Raw genomic sequence first — 23,474 nt, forward strand, 5'->3', positions numbered from 1 at the left:
ATTAAGCTATTTTACCAAGAAAATTTCTATGTTTCGTACCTCTTACAAAAAACCAAAATTCAGACCAAGTTTTATTTTTTTCTTCCATTTCAGAAACTTTTTTTTGGTTTGTTCCAAAGTAAGTAAAAAACCTAACACCACACGAGTCTTTAAAAGTATGAATCTTTAAAAGAAAGAGTAAACACATCTTAAAACAACGACCACAGACACAGAGACAAACCAACGTGTATATTATCTCTCTCTTCTCTCTCGTTTCTGTCTTCTTCTGTGTAAACAGTAAGACCCAAAAGGTCAAACCTTTGAGGCTTTTGTTTCTTCCTTTAAGTGCTTTTCCGACGTTTTTTATATATTAGATTTCTTCTTGTCAATTTCTTCATTTGGGCATCCTCTTCAATCCAAAGACCGACCGACCCTTTTTGCTCTCTCTCTAATCTCTCCTGGTAATGGCTTCATCATCCGAGCTTTTTTTTTTGTTTCCTGGTCCTTTTTATCCTTAACTCTAATCTATACTTTAACTTGGTTGATATGTTGTTTTAAACCAGTCATATGACAATTAAAGTATAGATCTTTGTGCTCTGATTGTTCTGAATTGCGTCTATTGGAGTAAATTTCTTGGTTAATCGACTATGTCCTTGAGAATTGCGTAGATTTGGTATTGGTAGGTGTGAAAGGAAGAATCTTTACATGGGTTTGGTAGGAGTTTCATAACTATTTGCAATTCTCAATGGTTTTTTGGATGATAGTCTCTGCTTTGGAGAATCAACTCTTAGATTTGCATCATAAAGCTCCTTAATTGGTTTTCTCTATGATGAATTAGTAACAAAAGGCTTAATCTTTAGGAAGTATATCTCTTGGGTACTTTTTGAATGATTCAACAAGCTTTTGTTAGAGTCACAGACTCACAGTGGTTTGAGGTTTTTTCTGTGTGTGACATTTTAAGAATCTAACATGTAAGGGGGAACGTTTTGGTTGCAGGTGAATGGTGGAACAGACTGTGGTTAGAGAACATATCAAAGCGAGAATCATGTCATTGGTGAGGTCAGCAGAGCCATCCTCTTATAGGAACCCGAAGCTTTACTCGTTGAATGAGAATGTTAACAACATTGGTGGTGTCACTTCTGCTCAGATCTTTGATCAAGACAGGTCCAAGAACCCTTGTCTGACTGATGATTCTTACCCAAGCCAAAGTTACGAGAAGTACTTTCTTGATTCGCCAACAGATGAGTTTGTACAACAACACCCTATCGGCTCTGGTGCCTCGGTCAGCTCATTTGGCTCTTTGGACTCATTTCCTTATCAGTCCAGACCGGTTCTTGGATGTTCCATGGAGTTTCAGTTACCGTTTGACTCAACCTCTACATCGTCTACGAGGCCTTTGGGAGATTACCAAGCTGTTTCTTACAGTCCGAGCATGGATGTGGTGGAGGAGTTTGATGATGAGCAAATGAGATCAAAGATTCAAGAGCTTGAAAGAGCTCTACTTGGCGATGAAGATGATAAAATGGTTGGTATAGATAATCTGATGAAGATTGACAACGAATGGTCTTACCAAAACGAAAGCGAACAGCATCAGGACTCTCCCAAAGAATCATCATCTGCAGATTCCAACTCTCATGTAAGTAGCAAAGAAGTTGTGTCCCAAACCACTCCAAAGCAAATCTTGATATCTTGTGCTCGTGCACTATCCGAAGGGAAATCAGAGGAAGCTTTGTCAATGGTAAATGAGCTGAGGCAGATTGTTTCGATCCAAGGAGACCCTTCTCAGAGAATCGCAGCTTACATGGTGGAAGGTCTAGCTGCAAGAATGGCTGCTTCAGGAAAATTCATCTACAGAGCATTGAAATGCAAAGAGCCTCCTTCTGATGAGAGGCTTGCAGCTATGCAAGTCCTGTTTGAAGTCTGCCCTTGTTTCAAGTTCGGGTTTTTAGCAGCTAATGGTGCGATCATTGAAGCAATCAAAGGTGAAGAGGCAGTGCACATAATCGATTTCGATATAAACCAAGGGAACCAATACATGACACTGATAAGAAGCATTGCTGAGTTACCTGGCAAACGTCCTCGCCTGAGGCTAACTGGTATTGATGACCCTGAATCAGTCCAACGCTCTATCGGAGGGTTAAGTATCATCGGTTTAAGACTCGAGCAACTCGCTAAAGATCATGGTGTATCTTTCAAATTCAAAGCAGTGCCTTCAAAGACTTCAATAGTCTCTCCATCTACACTCGGTTGCAAACCCGGAGAAACCTTAATTGTCAACTTTGCATTCCAACTTCATCACATGCCTGACGAGAGTGTCACAACTGTAAACCAGCGGGACGAGCTACTCCACATGGTCAAAAGCTTGAACCCGAAGCTCGTCACAGTTGTTGAACAAGACGTGAACACAAACACTTCCCCGTTCTTCTCCAGATTCATAGAGGCGTATGAGTACTACTCAGCGGTTTTTGACTCTCTTGACATGACACTTCCGAGAGAAAGCCAAGAGAGGATGAACGTAGAAAGACAGTGCCTTGCTAGAGACATAGTCAACATTGTTGCTTGCGAAGGAGAAGAACGGATTGAGAGATACGAGGCTGCTGGAAAATGGAGAGCGAGGATGATGATGGCGGGATTCAGTCCAAAACCAATGAGTTCTAGAGTAACAAACAATATACAGAACCTCATAAAGCAACAATATTGCAATAACTACATGCTTAAAGAAGAAATGGGTGAGCTCCATTTTTGCTGGGAGGAGAAAAGCTTAATCGTTGCTTCAGCCTGGAGGTAAGATAAGTGACAGATCATATACATATAATCGTTAAGTTTCATAAAACAATATTATGTTTTTAGTTTTTTACTGTTGTCTTGTGTTATTGTGTAACTGGTTAACTCATCTCCATGTATTATAACCAGAGATCAGAGGTTAATCATAGACAGGTTACAAAGCTAATTTAACACTTATGGATCGATTTTTCTTTCTTTTTTCTCTATTATGTAAAAGTAGAGTTCTGGTTCTAAAGCCTACTTACTTATTCGTTGACGTGTGTGATTGAAGTGTTAACATGTTAGTAAATTACTCAGTTTTAAAGTTTAAGCTCATAAAAGTCACAAAGGCAAAGTCTTCTTCAATCAATCACACTCGTTATCACTAGTAGGGGAATCAGGAAATCTTACAGTTTTCATTCAGCATCATTTTTTACATTCCAACAAACCGAAATAGAAAAAGAAAGCAAAACTCTAATTAAGAAGAGTTAATACGAAATCACTTGGAACCAATTCATCCTCAAAAGCTTCAAACTTGCAGGTCTTGCTTCCCATTGACCACATTTTGCTTCTTCTCTTCATCTTTCATCTCCACCATCTTCTCATCCTTCTCAGCATCACCAGATTTCTCACCCTTGTTTCCACAGTAGATGAAGTAGAGAATCAACTGCAGTGTCCCTAACGCACATCCAAACCCATTTGGGATCTTCACAGAACATCAACAGAAAACGTTAAAGATTTTGAAAACAAGTAGCGACTTTTACCAAAAGGCTACAAAACAAAATGAGGAAGAAATTGTAAAACTTACTGCAACAAAAGGGTCACGACCGATAAGACCATAGACGAACCAGGAAGTACCACAGAGGAACACAAAGAGAGACAAGAAGAATGGCATAAACTCTACACTCTTCGTCTTTATCACCAATCTCTGTAAATCAAATCAATCAACCAAACACAAAATCAACAAAACGAGTCTCTGAAGAAAGAGCAAGAACTGAAAAAAGACCCAATCTTGATATAGCTTACCATGATGGAGAGTGGAGAAGCGTACATGATGATGGAGAAAACAGTGGCAGCGAGACCACAGAAGAGTTTCCTGGCGTTCCCGTGGAGAGCAAAGAGAGAGACGAGAGCTACGGTTCCGAATACAGCCAAGACGCAGCTAAAGATACCAAAGATCTTAACTTTTTCCTTCTTCGGTGCGTAGATAAGGAAGATAAACACGTAGATCGTTTCGATGAATGCTCCTGTGCCATTGATAGTGCTCACAAGTGTGTTGTCTTTTGACACAAATGGAAGTCCGTACCTGAAAAAGAAAACAGAGGAAACCCAATAAAAAACAGAGGATTGAAGAAACAGAATCAGTGAAATCACTCCAATGGAAGAACGTTTAGGATTAAGAATTGGGTTTTACCAAGCGGAGAGGAGACAGTTGAGGAGAGTCATTGGGTAAGGGATACCAGAGAATTGTTCAGTGGATTTGTTCTTGATGATTCTCTTGAATGTTATCCTTCATGAACAAAGAGGAATCTTTTGAGTTTTACAGAACAGAACAACAGATTAAGCCAAAGAAACTGAGAGAATCACAAATCTGTGCACGAGAAAAGATAGAGAAAGAGGATGAGGAGGAGACGTACGAAGGAGCCAAGAACAGAAACAGAGCAGTTGCATTTCCTGTAAAAGTAGAGTAACGACAAAATATACGATATAGGGTCTCAGAGATTTCTCATGGAAGAAGAAGAAAGAAAGATGGAGAGAGGGTTGAGATTGAGAAGATGTGTAGTTACCGAAAACGCCGAAGATGGTGTGAGCGATGTTCATCTTTGATCTCTAAGGTGGTGAGGTGTTTCACTTTTTTCTTGTTTGTAAGCTGAGAGAGAAAACGAGAGAAGATGAGCTGAGTGTTTTCTATCGGCAAAGCGTGTTCATCAGCAGCTATATATCGAGATTCTTCTGCGTGTGCTTTAAGCCTTTAACCGCTTAACCGCGAAACACCAATACTAAATTTAGGGGTGGGCATTTCGGTTAAACTTTGGGTTCGGTTCGGTTCGATTTATTCGGTTTTCATAAAACTCTAACCAAACTCAACCCAACTCAACCAAACTTAGTATGGTTTGGTTTGTGTTTGGATCGGTTTATGTTCAGTTCGGTTTGGTTCAGATCGGTTTTAGTTCAGTACAAATAAATCAGTAACAAACAAATTCATTATCGTTTGATATCCTAAAATAATCAACAAGTTATATAAGTTGAATAATTCAAATAATCATGAAAAAGGAAAACCTAAAAAAACCAACCGTATTAAAATCAAATGCCTAATAACTAGAAGTTTAGTAGAAAAGAAAATTGAAAAAAATCAGCAACAACAATTTAACATAACAGTCTTCCATGAAAGCAGAGAAGAGAAGAAGTGAGGAACTAGATATGAATTTGCGCTTTGAGGTTTGTAGAGTTTTACACTTTAGAACATAAGGTTAAAAACAATTATACCCAATTCTATATTAACTAATTCATTAGAAATGTAAAAAAGAAAAAAATTCAAACGTGTGCGAGAGGGAGCAAATGCTGGGTATTACTCGTGAGATTACATATATACAAATCTAATAATATTAATTAACATAAACACATTGGGTTATCAGTTCGGTTTGGTTCAAAACCGAACCGAACCGAACCGTTTGGGTTGAAGAAAAATGCAACCGAACGATTTGAGGGTATATATGGGTTTGGTTTGGATCGGTTTGAGTTTTGTTGGGTCGGTTCGGTTTGGTTCGGTTCGGTTAAAATGCCCACCCCTACTAAATTACAATTTTTTTTAAAAGTATATTACATTAATGAAATAATAGTATATTGGATTTTTTAATAGATTAATAAGTAAAGTTAAGAGATAAATTAACAAATAGTACTAATTTCTCTATACAAATTTCTAATTATATTTATTTTGGAAAACGAAAATTAATCTGTTACTTGTTTTGGCCTCGAGAAGTGAACCAACAAACCCTTTCTTTCAGTTTATAGAGTAACTGTGACGATTTTTGGGTTTATCTTTTGTAGATTGTTTAGAGAATTGAAATGAAATTAAACAACACCTTCGAAAAGCTCTTTTTCTTATTTTGTTTTTTGTTTGTTACTAAAAAGTAGCTCTGAGCCACTGAACAAGGCAGAGTGTTTCTGAGCGTGACGTTGATATGTGGACTCGAGGCTCGAGCCCTGTATCTTCTGCCATACAGTGCGCTAGTGGAGTGGTTGATCATTTCCCTGATATGTTTACCTTTACATCCTTAACAGTTGATAAAGATTCCGGATACAATACTTTTTTCACATGAGCTAATAATTCATCCATAGTTTGAAAGTTTCTTGTTAAACAATATAATGTATCTATCTATCATAATATTCTCCCAGGAAACAAATGGTATACATATATCGATAAGAAAAGTACTATGCAGATTCAAATGACAGACTTTTATCAACCCATGTTTGTTTTTGTCGTTGGCTACATCAAGATTTGTTGAGATTCCCATATATACATAGAACAAAGTGACCTAACTATATGAAAACAAACAAAAAGATGTAGCACAGTAGACGCTGATAGATAGTTCAGTCTTCAACATGATTACGTTTATCAGTTTATATGTTCTCCTGATCATTTAATTTTTTTATCTCACAATTTTACGTTTATATGGGAATCTTAAATGTTTAACCTTAAAATTTTTGGATGTGGATCAACAAATAGGTTATACATTGTGCTTTCACAAAGTAGGCACAAATTATCTGATAATTATTATAGATAATGCTAGTTAGTTGGTAACGCTATATGTACACAAAACTATCACCATATTTGAAGTTCGGTTTAAGTCCCACGTCAATGATTGAGAAAGCAAAAGACTGAACTGAAGAAATGATAAACATTTTTTTAAAGAAAAGAAAGTGAAAATGATGACGTCGTATGGATACGATTCGTATCAGCACCACATGGCATGGCACAACTCTTCACCAGTCACGTAGCTCTTTCCTTTTCCAGACTTATTCTACCTTCCTGCTCCTCTTTTCTAATTTTGTTTTTTTCTTTGCTTTATAATTTCGATCGTTGATATCGAAATATCAAATATGAGTATGATCGAAACAAGCGGAATAAATTAATAACTACATATTTTCTGTTTTATGGAGAGACGATTTCAATTCAATTTGGTTCTATATTTCAATCACAACACAACATATAAACATTTTTTCTTTTCCCAAAAAAAAATACAAAGTTTCTAAGTTATAAAATTGTTTTCTTTCTTTCTAAACATATATACTTTGAATCCTTATACTAAGAAAAAATAGCTTAGATTGGTTTGTGAAATGCAAGTGATCTGATCAAACGAAACTTCTACTACCTAACCGATAAACTCTAGAGACTATCAATAAATATACACAATCTTCATTCTTGATGTACAATTCAACAGATAAAACTGTTTTGTTTTTATCGAAGTTCAAAGAGTATTCTTGATACGATCGAATCAAACGATAACGATATGTAGAAGAAGAGTACTTACATACATCGATAGGGGACACATTTTTATGAAAAGATTGGTGAGAACTTCTCAGAATTAAATACTTACTTGCCCTCAAAGGTAGGGGAATTTTAAATATTAGCTTGCCCTCAACGGTAGGGCTCTCTTCTCGACCTTTCTAACTCTCTCTATAATTAACTGCATTTCTTTGAAAACTTTGCACCTTCGAATGTAAGTAATAATGTCTTTGCACTCTTCTTACCTACTTTTGGCTTTTAGTTTCTTATGATCCTTTTGTATTGATGGACTTATAGTAACCACCAGAAGTATAAGTCTTATCATCATCACAGAGTTACAAGTTGGTCCTCGAAACTTCGGAACCATTCACCTAAGTTCTTATACTTATTGATGCTTTTGGTATGCCCAATTTCCAAAGATTGCAGCAAACAAATTATTCGAATCATTCGAGACAGTTTCCATGAGCATTTTTAATACAATTATCAAACCGATTAATCAAAAGCTAGTTAGCTGTGTTAGGAATATGTCACATCTTTAGATGTTCCATAGCCATAGCTTTGTTAGTTTCCTGAAACAGAAAGTTCCTATTTGCTGTGGTGAGCTGTTTATACACGGAGGCTTTTTTTGGATTCGCATCACTGATCACTCCAAGAAAACAGACTTAGATCCATTCTGATTTCCGTGTGGGACTCTGTTTCGTGGGACTATATTAGTGGTTCCTTGTCGGTAGATTACTGTATCAAAGCTTTTGTCCTTCCTTAGACAACCATCTCTTTCATCTATATGGTTCCTTCTGTTCAGCCAAATCATATGTCGGCCAACAAAACTCAGTGTCCTTTGATCCGTCTAGATCAATCTTCAGGTAAAATAATCATCAGCAGTATCCAACAGATTACTCTGCCTTCTACTTTTATCTAAGAGAACGTCGCCAGTTAAGGACCTACGAAATCTTTGGTCACTCCCATGATATACGCTTTTGATTCATTCAGGTAGTGATAAGTTTCACAGCACAAGTTTCTTTGAAATGGTTAGTCAAAAGTTCTAACAAATGTTATATCATGTTTCTTTCTTGGTGTATACTGTCCTTGCTGATAAATTCAAGGACACAGCTATCTATTTGAATCGAGATACCACCAGGAACCTTTTTCAAACCATGCTCTCTCATTGAGTTACGATGGCTCGAAGCAGACCAGAGATATCACCTACCTTTAAGAATCCAATAATCATTAAACCTCATTTTTCGCAGGCATTCTCTCAAATACCAAGAGGGCTAATTCCATATTCCCAGCTCTAGTCCGGAAACAACAATCAACCTTGTCGGTTTCACTACTTCTATCAAATTTTAGTCAAATAAATTCTTGTGGTATATGTACAAATAAGCTAGTTCACAAAAAGACTATACTCAACTGCATCATTGATATTCCGTAGAAACAAGAGATTAGTGGAATACAGTAACCACTCACGGTAGAGGCATAGGAGGTTTCCAGCCACTGAACTGGACTAGTTCTCTATTTACAAAACTGCCATTGTGCAGCCAGAACGTCTCGGTCGATTGCTGGAAATGTCTTACTTTGCGTTGAAGCTCCCATAGAATCCCTTTAACCGCACTGCACGGTGCGGAATCTGGACCGTACACAAACAAACATCTAATTTTCCGACCTCGGGATATCATTCCTTCTATGTCTTTATCTGAAAGACATGCCAGGTAAAAAGTTCTTAAATCTCAAGAATCTTAAGTGAAAATCTATTAATCCTGTCAAAGGAAAAGCGGTTCTGAAATTGCTTATTGTACCTGATATTGAAGCTAAGTAGTCAAGAAGCTCTGTGCCTATTCGAGTTGATGGCCATTTGATGGATACTTGAGCATAGTCGATGACATTCTGGAAAGGCAGCTCGGCGTGGTCAGATAAAAGAACCGGGACACATTCCTGAACAAGCAAAACACACAAAATTACAGTACGTAAGGCAAGTTATAAAGTGGAATTAAACGTTGGGGGTAGAGAGATGAGAGATCAGACCACAAAGAATGATTCATATAAGCGAAGTGTCCATGATGATTCCCCGCGAGGTGCGAGGCAGAACTTAGCGTTCCTCAGATGTTCAAAATATGTCGTCCTTCCAAACTTTTCAGTTCCGCTAAACTTCAAGTCTGGACATTCCAACTGTTCAGAAACATCGAAGAACATGCATAAGCTTAAGCAGATAGCTGATGGTGTATGCCAAAATAGACAAGGAGTCTATGAAGAAGAAAAAATGTGAGACTAACCTTATCTGGATATTGCTTTGAAAGTTCTATCAATTTAAGCCTACCAGCCTTCCCTTGCGCACGACCTAAATAGTTTGCTAAATACTTCCTCTTTGATACAGGCAAAGGCTGAACATCAGGTTGTCCATTTTTGGTCATAGCATCGTCGACGTTTCCTGGTATGATTATATCTTTCCATGTATTAAAGGCAGTTGTGTCTTTCTTGTCAGTCCGGTCAGCCTGCAAACCACAATAATTGAACCTCTAAGAACCTAGCTCAATGATTTCATTGTATGATTACATAAACAGGCATATAGACAATTCAATTTACTCGAAACCACTCATACAAACATTCCAATGAAAAATTCTGAAAGTCAGAAGAGACATATATGAAGCAAAGAACGTTCACATTATCCCTTCCCTACCAAATCGTCTTCAAAATACAAGAAACTCTTAGGCAGAGAGCAAGCTAAGTACCTCGGGAGTGAGTATAATCGAGCGGTTGATAAATGTTGACCAGGATCTAAACAAGTGAGCTCCAGCACCACTACATCAGCATAACAAATCAAAGTAATGTAAAGATAGCATAATACAGTTCATCAATTAAGTTCCACATAAGTAAACTAATTAAAAATAACAACTTGTGTACCTTGGAAAAACAAATATATGATCACGACCACCGGATCTTCGGAAATACGGCATTTGACTCAAGACCTAGTGGATCAGAGAACAATGTGAAACATAATGTATCATTGTAGTTTGAGACAGAACATCAGAATCTACAAATTGAATCAGCTGAGTGACGATTTGGTTCACCTTGACATAGGTCTGATTGATCTCCTTGTCATTAAGACCTCCCAACATTCTCACACATTTAACATAAGCTGGCACAAAGAACAAATCCGCTTCATCTTTCTTAATCGTCCTAAATTTGGACTCCAAAAGCAACTTGTGAATTTTAACCTATCATCATTACATTCATAAGGCAAAACAAAATCATAAGAAACACATCCTCAAATACGATCAAGTAGCTAACACATCCACACTCACTACATTACTAATTCCAGAAATTTCCAGATTGAATCCGTTACTTCAAAGTAAAATTAAGATAAGCTCACAACATAAAAACTGAGAGATTCGAAAAAAAAAGATGAATCACCTGAGATCCCCATTGACCTTTCAAGCATGCGGTGGTCTTGACACTACCATCCCTACCGTACAAAAGCTCTTTGAGGCCGTCGATCTCATTCTCATCATAAACGTAGATCTTCAGGGAAAGGTGGGAACCATAACCTCGCTCCGGCCACCGTAGGATCCCGTTATCAGTCGCGATTACGGAGTTAGAAGAAGTACGACGGAGATCAATCGTCGCCGGAGTAAGGGAATTGGATTCCGAGAACCACTGATCGAAAAGCCCTGTGACGAAGAAGGTAGAGACGACGAGAAACAGAGCTCCAATCTGGTGCGTGCGGGTGCAGGGAGTGGCGTAGTGACTATACGCACCGAAGTTTCTAGGCTTACTACTAGTTAAGCTCGCCATCTCTCTCTCTCTCACTTACTGTTTCTTCGTTAATGTTTACAGCATTTTTTCTTAGGATTGTAGATCTTGCAAAGAGCCAAAAAGACGACCGAGATCATAAACCTTTAGTGTTACCAAAACGGTAGCGTTTATGGAAAGGATTTGTATGGGCTTAGTAGTTAGGATGACAAGGCCCAGACTAATCGGAAGGAGATGTTATAAAAGGTTCACGTTTGCTCTCAAAATTGTTTTATAAGAATTTTCAATTTTGATGCAGCAAGGTCCATGGAAAGAATAAGACATATTTATCTTTGTAAAATACTAGGTATTAGTCCACGCAATGCATAGTTACATGCATAATAATTTTTATTATATTTCTGAAATTTTATTAAAATAAAATATTGTTATTTAATTTTTACTAACAATAACATCAAAGAATGATTTTTGTTTTTTTTTCTACTAAAATATGAATCTCAAATTTCTTATAAAAATAATATGCAAGTTAAATCTTACACTTGTGTCAACATTTTTTGGTATAGTTATTTATTATACCGAAATTAACAAATACTAAAAAGAATTATTACAAATTGATATATATATATATATATATATATAAATTTTAAAAATTTCCTAATATGAATGAATCTATGTTTATCATGTTTTATAGTGGTTAATAACTGATTTAAAGAGTTTTTCTTAATGTCATTGTAAAATTTAGTAACTACATATAAAATTATTGTGTATAAAATATTTCTCATTTCAAAGTTTAAAGCAATATATATATACATATATGACTATAAGTTTAGCTAACCAAAATAATTAAAAAATATTAAAATTTAACCAAAAACATTTTCTCTTGAAAGATAAATAAGTTAGTAGGAGGAATGAATTAATATAGAATTATTGGATATGAGTTACATTTGTGTTAAATGTAGAGTTAAATGGAGTTACATGCCTTTAAAAGTGAGTTAATTATAAATAAATATTTTCATTTGTTATAACTTAAAATAAAAGGAATACCAAGTGGCCCAATCAAAATTCACATGATTTAGTTGTTTGTTGATATAAACTCAACACTCACACATAATATTTCAAAATGAAAATATTAATTTTGAAGTGACAAACTAAATTAGTTTTCTTATAAAATTATATGAACTTCAATCTCAATAATTTTTAAAACCCCAAGGATTACTTATATCTTTTGGTTTTTGTTTTTTGTTTTTCACTCATCAATTTAATTTATAGTGCTAGATTTCATACTAATGGGTTCATCTTTAGAGAAGTTAGTTAAATGGTATTTTTAAAATTATATTATTTTTTTCTTTTTTGGATCATTATTCATTTTGATTAAAACACAAAGACTAATTTTTTAATTATGTTCTTTTTTGTTTTCAAAAACCTCAAATCATAAATAAAATAAATATTATATTGATTTTTGCAGATTTATCAATTGGATCACACAACAAAATAGACTTTGTAAATAGAGTTGATAGACTTTACAAAACAAAATAGACTTTGTAAATAGAGTTGATAGACTTTACAAAACAAAATAGACTTTATAAATGGATAATTATATTGATATTTATAAATTATTAAAAATGATAAATAAATATGGATCATTTCAACTTCATGATATGGATCATTTCAACTTCATGATCTTATTATGTGGCGAATATTGTAAGAAAGTATGAAAATAATGACTTATAAGATGTTAATATAAAAATAGACAATGGAGATAAACCTTTGAAAACATTTAAAAAGACAATATAAGATATATATATCATACAAACTCTAAAACTAAGCTTTTACAATGATATTTGATTTGATTTTTTTTAACCCATACAACAACATTAACAAAAAAAAAACACATAACAAAACAAAAAAGAGATTTGAGAATAGTGGAAGAAGATGAAGAGTGAAAGAGTGAGAGACTAAGAGAATAAGATAATGAATATTTATAGGAAGAGAAGTGATGAAAAGTTACATTTAGAAAAATGAGAGTTACAATTCTAATTTATTGTTTTGTTTTAATACAATTGATTAATACAATTTAGTGGAGAAATAAAGTTAATGCATAATTTATAGGGAGAATTTATATGATTTCAATTTTATATTATGTGAGTTAAATGTGAAGATTAAATATATTTTAATTTTTGTTTTAATATAAATATTTTTTTTTGTTAAAATTGCTTTCAAACCATGGCTCGATCATGAATGTCTGAAGACCAGATTTTTCTAACAAAAATAGAGTATCAGCACTTAGGAGTTCTGTCACAAGACTAGTACTTCCGTTTTTATTGAAAAATAATTAGGATATGCAAAGACCCTGTTTCATGAAATAAGTTCCGGCGTGACCCTTTGTTTTATGCCTCTCCCCTGAGTACTAGTGAGGACTTGATTTCTTCACACATTCAAGATATCTCTATACTAATATGCTTTTTTTTATAGTATGTTCTATTAAGGAAAAAATATGCTACCGCTATTACTTGTTCTAAATTTCCCAGTCACTAATACATGGGTCATATCATATCTAATAAATTTATTGGTTAATGCTTAGGTCATTCAACTTACTCAAATAACAAATATTGATTTCAATTACTCAAATAAAAGTATATAGAACTATAGAAGACATGTTATTTGATTTCAATAACAAATTAAATCGTGATTTGATTTTCACTATTTATTTCTTGAAATATAAATGCTATTATTGTAAAATTACAATTAGAGCTATAAAAAATTTGGATGGTGAAAATGCAATTAACAGTTCGAGATACAGAATTTAAAATTGTAAAATATCTTTTTACAAAAAGAAAAAGTGTTACATGTAAATAAATTATAATTTTTTATCCAAGGATTAAAATCCAAAGAAATAACTACGATCGGGTCTACTATTTATTAATTGTACCAATGATGTGAAATACGAAGTAAACCAAAATTATAATTATATATATATATATATATTTTTTTTTTGGACAAACCAAAATTATAATTATATATGTAGGCTAAATATAATCGTTTCTATTCACCCACATATTCTGATTTCAAATTTTAGTTTTGAAAAGTTTTTCACGATTAACTACTACATTATTTAGTCTAAATGATTACTTCAGACAAGCTAGAATACTTTTGGATTTGATACCATGTTGGAAATCACCATAAGAGTGAATTGAAATACAATAGTGTGAATTAACATCATAGGGATAAATTTGGTAGGCAGATGAATTAATAAAAGGGTTTAAATTGTTTCTACTCCGAAGACGAAGACTTTGGTTCCGCTTCAACAACAGGTTTGCCTTTCTCTCTTAGTTTAGCAATGGAAGCCTTCATTTCTTCTTTGCGCTTCTTGCTAGCCAATACCTTGGCCTGAACTCCGCTGACGGTCGGGTCTTTCTTCTCCTTGGGTGGTGGTGGAGGCGGCCGTCTAGCTGCTGCCATTGCCTCCTCCTTAGCGGTCAAAGCGTTCCAACTCCATAGCGCCCCGCCTAGCCCCAACACAATTGTTCTACATAAAGATCATTTATGGGTATGTTTAAGCATTTTAATCATGGTTCCAAAAGAAAGAAAAAAAAGTCGATCCGGTTCAACCGGACTGACCAGCTTTGCAATATTTTTTATAAAAGTAAAAATACATAATAAAATATAAACCATTCAATACATTACAAATGTTTACGTTTGCCAAATGGTAAACAAATTAAGATTTAGAAGAGTGTTTTGGGTGATGAGCAATGTGGTTTTGGATAATGGATATCACCCGGACCAGACAGACGACCATTGCGGATAGGAATTTTAGTAAATTGACCAAAAACACAAAAAAAAACTTGAGAAATTCAACCTAGTATGTATATAAAGATTAAGATTCTCTCCATTTATCATCAATTTGGTTTTGATATAGAAACAATCATAAATATTCATAGACTTTGAATAATTTAACAACAGTTATCTATTTGATCACCTGCGATTAATTGGTGAAACTTCAAGGACGACGGGAGGAGCCTGCGGCAGTGACCGCGGTGAAGGAGAGGAGAGTCTGACGGCGTGAGCTGTCGGTGAGAGAGGAACGAGTGAATGTGCCATTGGCTAATCCAAGAAAATGTAAAAGCAACCGTTGTAGCAAAAATTGGTAAACACTAATAGAAGATAGGAGTGGGATAGTGTTGTTGCACTGCAATTTATATCTGCTTGCTCATTGGTTGAATTTGGATAAGACATCGAAATAAAATTTTGTTTGTCTACCAATTGAAGAAAGACTTTCAAGAATCTAAAGCGCTGCGTTTCCTTTTAAATAAACAACAACACTATAGGTTCCAAACGGCAGCGTATCATCGTATCTTGTTTTTTGGTTTACCTTTATAATTGCATTCCCAAAAAAAACAAAAGTTTAAAAGATTTGAAACTAAAAGTATGATTAAAAAAAACATGGCAATAATAAGCTTTCATAGCTGTATTCAATCCAAACTATTTCAAATGCATACAAATAAAAGTAAATTTTTGAAAGAAAAAAAAAGTAAGTAGTATGAGAGTTATGATCTAGTTGATCATCACAAAACCTATAACAAACACACAACAACAACAAAAAAAAGTTGTCACAAGCAAATACAGAACCTATCTGTTCACACAAACACATCATCAACAAACAAACAAAATAAAAAGCTTCTCCTTAGAGAAAGATAAAGCAATCCAAATCAATCAAAGGATTGCCAAGTACTTCTTCAAACATTGGAACCACCGGTTCCTTATGGTTTCCTTCTACTTCTCTGATCATTGTTTCGTCGATCTTAGAACTTATACGATGAATCCGAGTCTCTGATATATTGCTCTTATGACAACAAGTCTTTGGAACATATAGATCTATACTATCTTTCCTTACACGAGAAGAGACTGAGTTTACCGTCAAATCAGCCGCTGCCATACCAAATCTTCGGCTTGGAGATGGCGATTTCAAGAAAGTGCCTTCATATCTCCTGCTTGGAGATGGAGATTTCAAGAAATTGCCCTTGGTTAAAGAATTTGATGAAGCAGACATAACAACTCTTTCTTGATCTTGACGAAAGCTCTTTTGTCGTGTCAATGAACGATGGTTTGGCGATGGCTCTCGAGTTCTCTTAGAACCATTGGATCCTCTTTTAGGATTTTCATTTGCTCTGTTTGGTGTTGTTGAATACCGGTTTGGTAAAACCGGGGAATCCATCCGGCTAGGATATCCTGGTTTTGTGGTTTTCATGGATAGAGAAGCTTCTCGTAAGGAGTTGATCCGAGCAACGTGTGAATTCTCTTGGTAACAAGCACGCAAGAAATCGTTGGAAAAAGATCTATCCTTCGAGACAGAGATTGAAGAAGCGGTCGAAAGGGACGAGCTTGATGAGCTGAGAGAAGAGTTGCTTGTTGTTGAAGGTTGAATTGGAGAGTAAGATGCAATCTTTACAGGAGGAGAAGGAGGAGGAGGGAGTTTATCCGGGACATAAATGAACTTATCCGGGATAGGGATAGGCTTGAACCGGTTCTTCTCCGGGAGAAGAAGTGGAGAAACACGACTTGGACACCGCGACATAAACAGCTTCTCCGGAACATAACAATACTTCTCTTCAGGTTCTTCTGCTTTTTTGAAATCTTTAGTCTTTGGAGAACACTTGCTGATGCAACAACCCATTTCTTAGAGAGTGAGTTTGAATTCAAAAATAAAATTTGAAAAAAACTGCGTGAGAAAAAATAATATCAAACAGGAGATGGATATGTATATTGTATATATGATGTGTGTGTGTGTACTTTTTTAACAAGGCGTGTTGTGTTGTTAAAAAATATGATTAAGGAAGAAGAAAAAAATTAAAAAAGGGAAGACAGAAAAAGTGAGGTAGGTTTTGAAATTTGGTTGGCGGGGATCAAGTATGAAGCCGTTAATAAAGGTCAATAAAACTTAATAAATTTTGAAAGCCCATACCCAATTTAAGTAAGTCCATAAACCCAATTTTTTCAGCAATTATCGTGGAATGTATGAATAGAGTGAATTAATTTATCAAATACATACTTATATCCTTTTTAACTTGTGTTTTACATTATTTATTTTTTTGTCGACAGTGTTTTACATTAGTTTATGTCGAGCATATGTGATATCTCTATATGCAAAACATGGGTATAGATAGATATTTTGTTTATATCGATCCTTAAATTTGATAATTAAGGAAACTATTCTTCATCGAATAAAGGATATATGAATAACTATTTGTAGTAGGAAATGGTGAATATGCTTTCTTGACCATCACAGTGACGGACGAAACTAGACTTGTGTCAGTAGTGACGAAAAACCTTTAGACTTTGATAGTATTTGGTAGGCCCTGTTGATGTCTCCTAGTTTTTAAACACACGAAGTCACCAAGGTTTGTGATTTGCTTTCTTCTTTTATTCCAACTGCTCGTGATGAATATTCTTTGGTTCTTTTGTTATATTTGCTAACTACATGTGTTCGACTCTTTTTGTCTACCACTTGTCAAGTATTGACGTACAAGTACACAATAATACCATTCATGGGCAATGTTTAGCTAAGGTGTATGGAAGTTTTGCTGAGACAATGTAGTGGCGTTTTCTAACTAAATTGGATTAAATATTTAGGATATTATATATCCAAATATAATTTCGATATAACAAAAAATTGGCGTTTTCATAAAGAATTGTAAAAATATAAGCTTCGACCGACGCATCCACAAGTCCACATGTAAGACAAAAGTCTTGGTCCTACGCATATCTTAATCTTATGCAAATTTTGAAGCCGAATTAATGTAATGTTAAATCCACAAGTAAGTGCCCCTTGATTTTTTTTTTCATATTTACTTAATTACTCTATGGATACCTATTCTTCAATTATTATTTTTTTTTCGTCTCTTTTTTTTTCTTTTCTTATATCATTATCACATCTGAATTTCGAGACACCACGTTTGCATATTTTATATTGGAAACTACATCACATGATAATCACAATAAACACAAAGCATGCTTTCTTTTAAAATGAAAAAGCAAAACAAAAACAGAATATGTTTAAAATGTCTAGTAGTAGTGTAGTACCATAATTAATCACAAACATCATGATCAAATATAGTACTACTTGTTTACATAGCAAAGATGATTATAGATATCAATCCATCGAAGACAGAAAAAAACAAACATAGACTCATTAAGCTTATAAACAACAGAAAGAAAGAAAAAAACAGAGGAAGGAGAAGAACCCATTTAAGATCATGACACTGCCACCCAAATTCGTATCTTCAAAACCACCATGAAAACGACCGGTCAGGGGCGAGTGGGATACACGCGCTTGTCGTCGCCGTCGCGGGTTGGCTCAGAACCCTGATTACCATCGCATGAGGGACGGAGCAAAGAGAAAATGGCTTTGACGGCTTTAGTCTTCACCAACTCTCTCTCCTTTGGGATCACGCTCCCTTCTTTCTTCTTGAACGGCTTCACTTCACTGGAACTCATCTTCTTTCTTTCAGATTATAGATATGTTAGAATGTATGGGTTTGTGTCTATGTATGTATGTATCTGTGTGTGTGTGTGTTGGTTTGTGATTTTTGCAGAGATGGAGAGTGTTGGGTTTATATAGAAAGAGACCTCCCCAAAGTGAGTACTATTGATCGAAAGAAGTCGAAGACTTGTCTTCGAAGTTGCTCTCTAGTTCACACTACGTGTCAGTTTTTTTATGAACAACTTCTTCTACTTAGTGTGTTTTAGTTTCAGTATCCCATATTTAATAAAACAGAAGTACACCACTTCAAATTTATAGACTATATAATTTTAATAATAGGTTATAAAAGAATTGATATTAATTTGTTACAAGATATTTATTAGGTGTAACCCGTCTAACTGTTCATTTTCGGAAGATTAAAATTTCAATAGATTTTAGACAATTAATTTCAGAATATTCTTAATTTTTTTTTTACTGACACCAAAATATATCCTCCAAAGATTTAATTGGTACATCACCTTGTTTCTAAAAACAATAAACAGAATATTCCGAATCAATTGTCCACAGAAAAAGTACTAGTAAGCATAAAAAAGGAATAAAATCTAAGCAAATAATAACAATTAATCGTGATTCCTAATATCTTAATCAAGATAATGATAAAAATCCTTTTATTTATATTATAATTTTTATATAATTTTTTTTGTTGAATTTTATAATTTTATATAACAGAATCAACTTTAAATAATTTATTTTGAATTTTTTTAATATATTGAAACTTGATATAAAAGTTAGAAACTATAAACACTCTAAATTGTTTTGTTATAGCAATGTCAATAATATATCAATATAATATGAAAGAATTTCAAGAAATCAAGTATATTAAAACAAAAAGTATAACAATATATTAAATTACTCATAATATAATAACTCGCTTTTTAAAAACCAAATTTACAAAATTATGTCTTATAGTGACATTTAAGTCATGATATAAAATATACATTGTTGAAATAACTTCACATATATAACCTAATACAATATATTAAAATTTTATTTTAATATATAAAATATATAAAATTTTGTATCAAATAAAATTTGACCAGTGTTATAGCACGTGTATTTATCTAAAATCATTAACAATATAAAACTTACAAAATAGTTGTCTTTTTTAAAGCCATCATATTTAGTATATGATTTTATTGCATAATGTTTTATCCAAAAAACTTTTAAAAACAATCACCTAAATTATATTTTATATAAAAACTATAATAAATAAAATAAATTTCAACCCGTGCTCTAGCACGAGTCTTAATCTAGTGGAAAATTAAAGTGAAACTTACAGCTAATTTTCGTAAAATTTTATTTGAATATTTATAGAAATGTATGTGGATATACGTAGTTTACTCGGCCCACGTCACTTTAAATGAAATTTTAATTAATAATTATTATAATACGAAATTTCCATGCATCCCCAACATTAATATTTCACATACTAGTGATTTTGAAGTAAGTTTCACTATATGTATTATCGGTGCAAGGAACTGAGATGACAACATTTGAAACTCAAAACAAAAGTTTATATTATTTGCTCACTCATGCACGGCTCTTATGTAATTAAACAATAAGTGAATTTCGAAAACAACAAGAAAAGTTTATCGATTACAGAAAGAACAAATAAAGTACAAGAAAAAGTCTTGTTAATGTGACCAGACCTGTTTTTAAGCTTAGACCAGACCTCTTTTTGACATTTAAACATCAATCCAAAATGTTTTAATTTATGACTTCCTACCACCAAATCCATTTAATTTTTTCAATATTCCGAATTCATAAGTCATAACCATATTTTTTCAATGCACGAATTAATAACAAAAGTTTCAAATTCTTGTTGACGTTGACTATTGACCGAAAAGATTATTTTTCTTTTTGTCAAATTGGCATATAATATTGTATCAAACAGAGATGCACTTAATAAGTAAAAAACTTTTAGAAAGGAGAGTCTCTCAATCAATAGTGGAGACTTTGTGGAAAATAAGTGGTTATATAAGTAGATTTACTCGCTATCGTTCAATGAATCTAAACAATATCAACTTTTTTTTTGCCAATTATGCATGTCTTGGATATATAGTTAAAACTTAAAAGTAACTAAGCAAGCATCCCCTTATATAATAGGCGGTCGTTATATATGCGTTCAATTATACTTATATTACCGTAAATCTTCTTTTATTGATTTTTTTACTATTCTTCCTGGCCTATTGTCCGAACCATGTATATCGTGATCGTTAAGAACAATATAAGTTAAGCGAAAGGTCATTATATTTCAGTAGTACTACTATATATATATTATGTACAGTATGTTGTATATATAGAGAGATTGGGATTAGATAAGAGATTAGAAAACAAAACTTATCAAAGATGCCGTAAGATGCTAGTGTGAACGTTGAACGGGAAGATTACTAAGAAAATTTTAATTAAAACTAATAGAGGATGTAATCTTTTCTTTGGCCATAAATAATTTGGAAGATTCGTATTTCGGTTTGGGAAACAGCTGTGGTGGAGTCAAAAAAATTATGACCCTTTTTAGGTTTAGATTTTATTTTATATATATCGGTAAAAGACACGACTAAAGACCGAATGTCGAATAAAATTAACCTGCTCCATGTGTTCCTTTTTCTTCTATAGATTCGAAAACTGTCTTAATATATCCAACAGTTGGACTTACAGGGTGTTACGTACGTTACATGGTCTTCTGATTAAGCAGCCACTAACGAACGAAGCTGCATTTCGGCCACGTCGTTGGTCAAAATAGGCTTTGATATATACATATAGAGCTAGATCCCCCTGGGCCATGTTTCTTAGTTGAATTGAAACAAAATGACCAACGGCCTGCATATTTTCTTTTGCTATTTGTTTTTTGTTATTTAGGTGAGGTAAATAACAAATGTAAGCTTTTCCTGTTCACTGAGGTAAGAGATGAACTTATTAATTTTACAAAATTATCGCAATTGTAGGTAAGTTTCCAATTTCTTTTTTTACAAATTAATAGATAAACTCATGGATATATGTGGATGTGTATATATGCTCGTCAAAAGATTTCAACGAAAAAAACAAAAAATCATTGATTATACGTACATATGTCTATATAGTCAAAAATCAATAATTATGTCAATATACCCAAGTATAGTAGTACAACAAAAGCCCACGCACATGCTTTACTTCCACACACACTAGAACACGTCTGGTCAAAAAGCATTTTTGTGCTCCTCACTATTAATTTTATGATAATTGATAGTATACCTAATAGTTACATTTACAAATCTCGATCATCGAGATAGCACGGTGGCACATTGAATTAGAATGTTAGATGTATTTCTTTCTTTTTTTCTTTTTTTTTTTTTTTGAAAGAGGTTTTAAGTTTTAAACTAATACTATGATTACATATTTATACAATAAACAGAAGAAGTGTTTTAAAACCAATACCATAAACACAACCGTCATAACTCATAAATATCATAATCAACTTGGTTTTTTACAAAAGGAGGATATCACAAGCATAGTTACCAAAAGCTTACAATCTTTAAAATATATAAAACCGCAACATAGAAAGGAAAAAACACCAGAAAATATCACGACGGCATATATATCTTTAACCCCAAGAAAAAGACCAATTGATCAGCGATGAGTACTAGCTAGGGTACACGCGCCCTCCGTTACCGTTGCCGTCGCCGGTAGAGTCAGTGCTCCGGCCACAACCCGAAGGAGTGAGGGCAGAGATAATGGCTTTCGCGGCCATAGTCTTCACCAGCTTTCTCTTGACGGGAATCACACTCGCTCCTTGTTTCTTCACCTCCCTCTCCACCGTAGAACTAGAACCTTCTCCTTTAGCACTCATCTTTAGGCTGTTTTAATGTAGGATGTGTGTATTTGTTTATGTGTATATGTGTGTGTGTAGCTGTTATAATTTTGAAGCCATGCACTGGTTTATATAGAAAATCAAACTTCTGCTTTAAGTTGATCCATGTCCAACGTGTCAGCCACCCATTTGCTGCACATTGGGAATTTAATTTATATCTTCTACTTATGGTTTAAGTATTGAAAGAAAGAAAAAAATAAGTGAAACTTACATTTAATTTCATTACATTTGGATTTTTTTCTAGGATATATCTCGATACATAAACCCCTGGAGAAAATAAAAATAAGATAAGGACAATAATCGAAATTTCCATGCATCGACGTTTATAATCTGATTAATTAATATTTGTATACTTGGCAGATGAGTAGGCGCCAACTTGGGAACGAAGCACCAGTCTACCGCTCGCACAAGGCACCCGGTCGACAACATTCGACACATATGTTACTATATTTGTCATTAACGTACGCCTCTTTTTATAAATAACAATACTTAAATATAGTCGTGTGTATTTTATACCATTTTTATATACACCTCCAACAGAGTCAACATTAATTTTTTATTCTATTTTATTTTATCTTTATAACTTAGTCTTAGTATTCTACTTATTACCTAATGATATGATAATAATTATAATGATTTCTTAGTATTAATTTAGAGAGTAATAATAATACAATAATGATTTTTTTACGACGATTTTGTTCTACTAAAACTGAGTAACATTTACGAGGATCAGGAGATGTTTACCTTCTTGACAATAATTGTGTTGAGAGTATAATTATGTACGTAGATTCGATTTTGGACAATGGATCTAGACAATATCTTTTCTTCCAAATGTAATCGTGTCAAGATAACTAAAGTACTAGCTCTTACATTTTGTTTGTTTTAATTTTTTTCCTAGATATCATCTTTGTTTTCTGTTCCTGTCTATTTTCAAAGATTTTTCGTGTCACTCTCACTCCCCAAACATGGTTGGTCGTTATGAACAATACAAAGATCGTTCAAGGGCCCATTTTATTTTTCTGGAAATTCGCTTATGATACGATCTAGATTATTTATTTGTCAAAGATTTGTGTGGAATTAAAGAACACGAGGGAAATTGG

The 23,474-nt window shown here is 33.8% G+C and overlaps 6 protein-coding genes and 1 long non-coding RNA gene across 10 annotated transcripts; 2 read left to right on the top strand and 5 right to left on the bottom strand.

Annotated features, from left to right (window-relative positions):
• Nucleotides 1-23: 23 nt before the first annotated feature.
• LOC104740843 (scarecrow-like protein 1) lies at nucleotides 24-2,998 on the top strand. 3 transcript variants are annotated; one of them, XM_010461554.3, is made up of 2 exons: nucleotides 24-440; nucleotides 976-2,998. In XM_010461554.3, exon 2 carries the CDS (start codon nucleotides 980-982, stop codon nucleotides 2,765-2,767), a length of 1,788 nt encoding a protein of 595 aa, XP_010459856.2. In that variant the 5' UTR covers nucleotides 24-440; nucleotides 976-979; the 3' UTR covers nucleotides 2,768-2,998. The 3 variants fall into 3 exon arrangements, with proteins under 3 accessions (XP_010459856.2, XP_087341534.1, XP_087341532.1); XM_087485408.1 differs by having other exon boundaries at nucleotides 405-693; XM_087485406.1 differs by having other exon boundaries at nucleotides 430-658.
• A 105-nt stretch (nucleotides 2,999-3,103) lies between these two features.
• LOC104740844 (bidirectional sugar transporter SWEET1) lies at nucleotides 3,104-4,741 on the bottom strand. Its single transcript, XM_010461555.3, has 6 exons — nucleotides 4,530-4,741; nucleotides 4,380-4,416; nucleotides 4,157-4,252; nucleotides 3,769-4,048; nucleotides 3,551-3,670; nucleotides 3,104-3,448 (listed from the first exon to the last, which is right to left on the bottom strand). Exons 1-6 carry the CDS (start codon nucleotides 4,561-4,563, stop codon nucleotides 3,272-3,274), a joined length of 744 nt encoding a protein of 247 aa, XP_010459857.1. The 5' UTR covers nucleotides 4,564-4,741; the 3' UTR covers nucleotides 3,104-3,271.
• A 2,805-nt stretch (nucleotides 4,742-7,546) lies between these two features.
• LOC147927999 (uncharacterized) lies at nucleotides 7,547-9,836 on the top strand. Of its 2 annotated transcripts, none has more exons than XR_015580447.1 (4): nucleotides 7,547-8,239; nucleotides 8,353-8,955; nucleotides 9,055-9,505; nucleotides 9,618-9,836. It is a non-coding gene; the product is annotated as an uncharacterized LOC147927999 (long non-coding RNA). The 2 variants fall into 2 exon arrangements; XR_015580448.1 differs by having other exon boundaries at nucleotides 7,987-8,239; nucleotides 8,360-8,955.
• LOC104740845 (putative glucuronoxylan glucuronosyltransferase F8H) lies at nucleotides 8,591-11,128 on the bottom strand. The gene is made up of 8 exons (XM_010461556.3): nucleotides 10,655-11,128; nucleotides 10,312-10,458; nucleotides 10,145-10,209; nucleotides 9,973-10,042; nucleotides 9,517-9,735; nucleotides 9,269-9,412; nucleotides 9,043-9,178; nucleotides 8,591-8,939 (listed from the first exon to the last, which is right to left on the bottom strand). The coding sequence occupies exons 1-8, from the start codon at nucleotides 11,033-11,035 to the stop codon at nucleotides 8,710-8,712; spliced, it is 1,392 nt and encodes a 463-aa protein (XP_010459858.2). The 5' UTR covers nucleotides 11,036-11,128; the 3' UTR covers nucleotides 8,591-8,709.
• A 2,999-nt stretch (nucleotides 11,129-14,127) lies between these two features.
• LOC104740846 (uncharacterized) lies at nucleotides 14,128-15,266 on the bottom strand. Its single transcript, XM_010461558.3, has 2 exons — nucleotides 14,967-15,266; nucleotides 14,128-14,516 (listed from the first exon to the last, which is right to left on the bottom strand). Exons 1-2 carry the CDS (start codon nucleotides 15,086-15,088, stop codon nucleotides 14,261-14,263), a joined length of 378 nt encoding a protein of 125 aa, XP_010459860.1. The 5' UTR covers nucleotides 15,089-15,266; the 3' UTR covers nucleotides 14,128-14,260.
• Nucleotides 15,267-15,398: 132 nt separating this feature from the next.
• On the bottom strand, nucleotides 15,399-16,804 carry LOC104740847 (uncharacterized). The gene has a single exon (XM_010461559.2). It carries the CDS (start codon nucleotides 16,659-16,661, stop codon nucleotides 15,672-15,674), a length of 990 nt encoding a protein of 329 aa, XP_010459861.2. The 5' UTR covers nucleotides 16,662-16,804; the 3' UTR covers nucleotides 15,399-15,671.
• Nucleotides 16,805-17,924: 1,120 nt separating this feature from the next.
• Nucleotides 17,925-18,586, bottom strand: LOC109128815 (uncharacterized). The gene has a single exon (XM_019235867.2). It carries the CDS (start codon nucleotides 18,479-18,481, stop codon nucleotides 18,293-18,295), a length of 189 nt encoding a protein of 62 aa, XP_019091412.1. The 5' UTR covers nucleotides 18,482-18,586; the 3' UTR covers nucleotides 17,925-18,292.
• Between the last annotated feature and the right edge of the window lie 4,888 nt (nucleotides 18,587-23,474).

Source organism: Camelina sativa, chromosome 14 (genome assembly GCF_030686135.1).
Source record: "Camelina sativa cultivar CO46 ecotype springtype chromosome 14, ASM3068613v1".
Lineage (NCBI taxonomy): Eukaryota > Viridiplantae > Streptophyta > Magnoliopsida > Brassicales > Brassicaceae > Camelina > Camelina sativa.

Excerpts from the sequence above, each read along its gene's own strand:
- LOC104740844 (XM_010461555.3), bottom strand. The coding sequence starts at position 4,563 with ATGAACATCGCTCACACCATCTTCGGCGTTTTCG. Across the intron at positions 4,253-4,379 it reads TTTCTGTTCTTGGCTCCTTC|GATAACATTCAAGAGAATCA; the intron begins GTACGTCTCCTC and ends TTGTTCATGAAG. Across the intron at positions 3,671-3,768 it reads CTTCTCCACTCTCCATCATG|AGATTGGTGATAAAGACGAA; the intron begins GTAAGCTATATC and ends TTTGATTTACAG.
- LOC109128815 (XM_019235867.2), bottom strand. The coding sequence starts at position 18,481 with ATGAGTTCCAGTGAAGTGAAGCCGTTCAAGAAGAAAGAAGGGAGCGTG.
- LOC104740845 (XM_010461556.3), bottom strand. The coding sequence starts at position 11,035 with ATGGCGAGCTTAACTAGTAGTAAGCCTAGAAACTTCGGTGCGTATAGT. Across the intron at positions 10,459-10,654 it reads AAGGTCAATGGGGATCTCAG|GTTAAAATTCACAAGTTGCT; the intron begins GTGATTCATCTT and ends TAATGATGATAG. Across the intron at positions 9,413-9,516 it reads CAAAGCAATATCCAGATAAG|TTGGAATGTCCAGACTTGAA; the intron begins GTTAGTCTCACA and ends GTTTCTGAACAG.
- LOC104740847 (XM_010461559.2), bottom strand. The coding sequence starts at position 16,661 with ATGGGTTGTTGCATCAGCAAGTGTTCTCCAAAGACTAAAGATTTCAAA.
- LOC104740846 (XM_010461558.3), bottom strand. The coding sequence starts at position 15,088 with ATGGCACATTCACTCGTTCCTCTCTCACCGACAGCTCACGCCGTCAGA. Across the intron at positions 14,517-14,966 it reads GTTTCACCAATTAATCGCAG|AACAATTGTGTTGGGGCTAG; the intron begins GTGATCAAATAG and ends ATCTTTATGTAG.
- LOC104740843 (XM_010461554.3), top strand. The coding sequence starts at position 980 with ATGGTGGAACAGACTGTGGTTAGAGAACATATCAAAGCGAGAATCATG.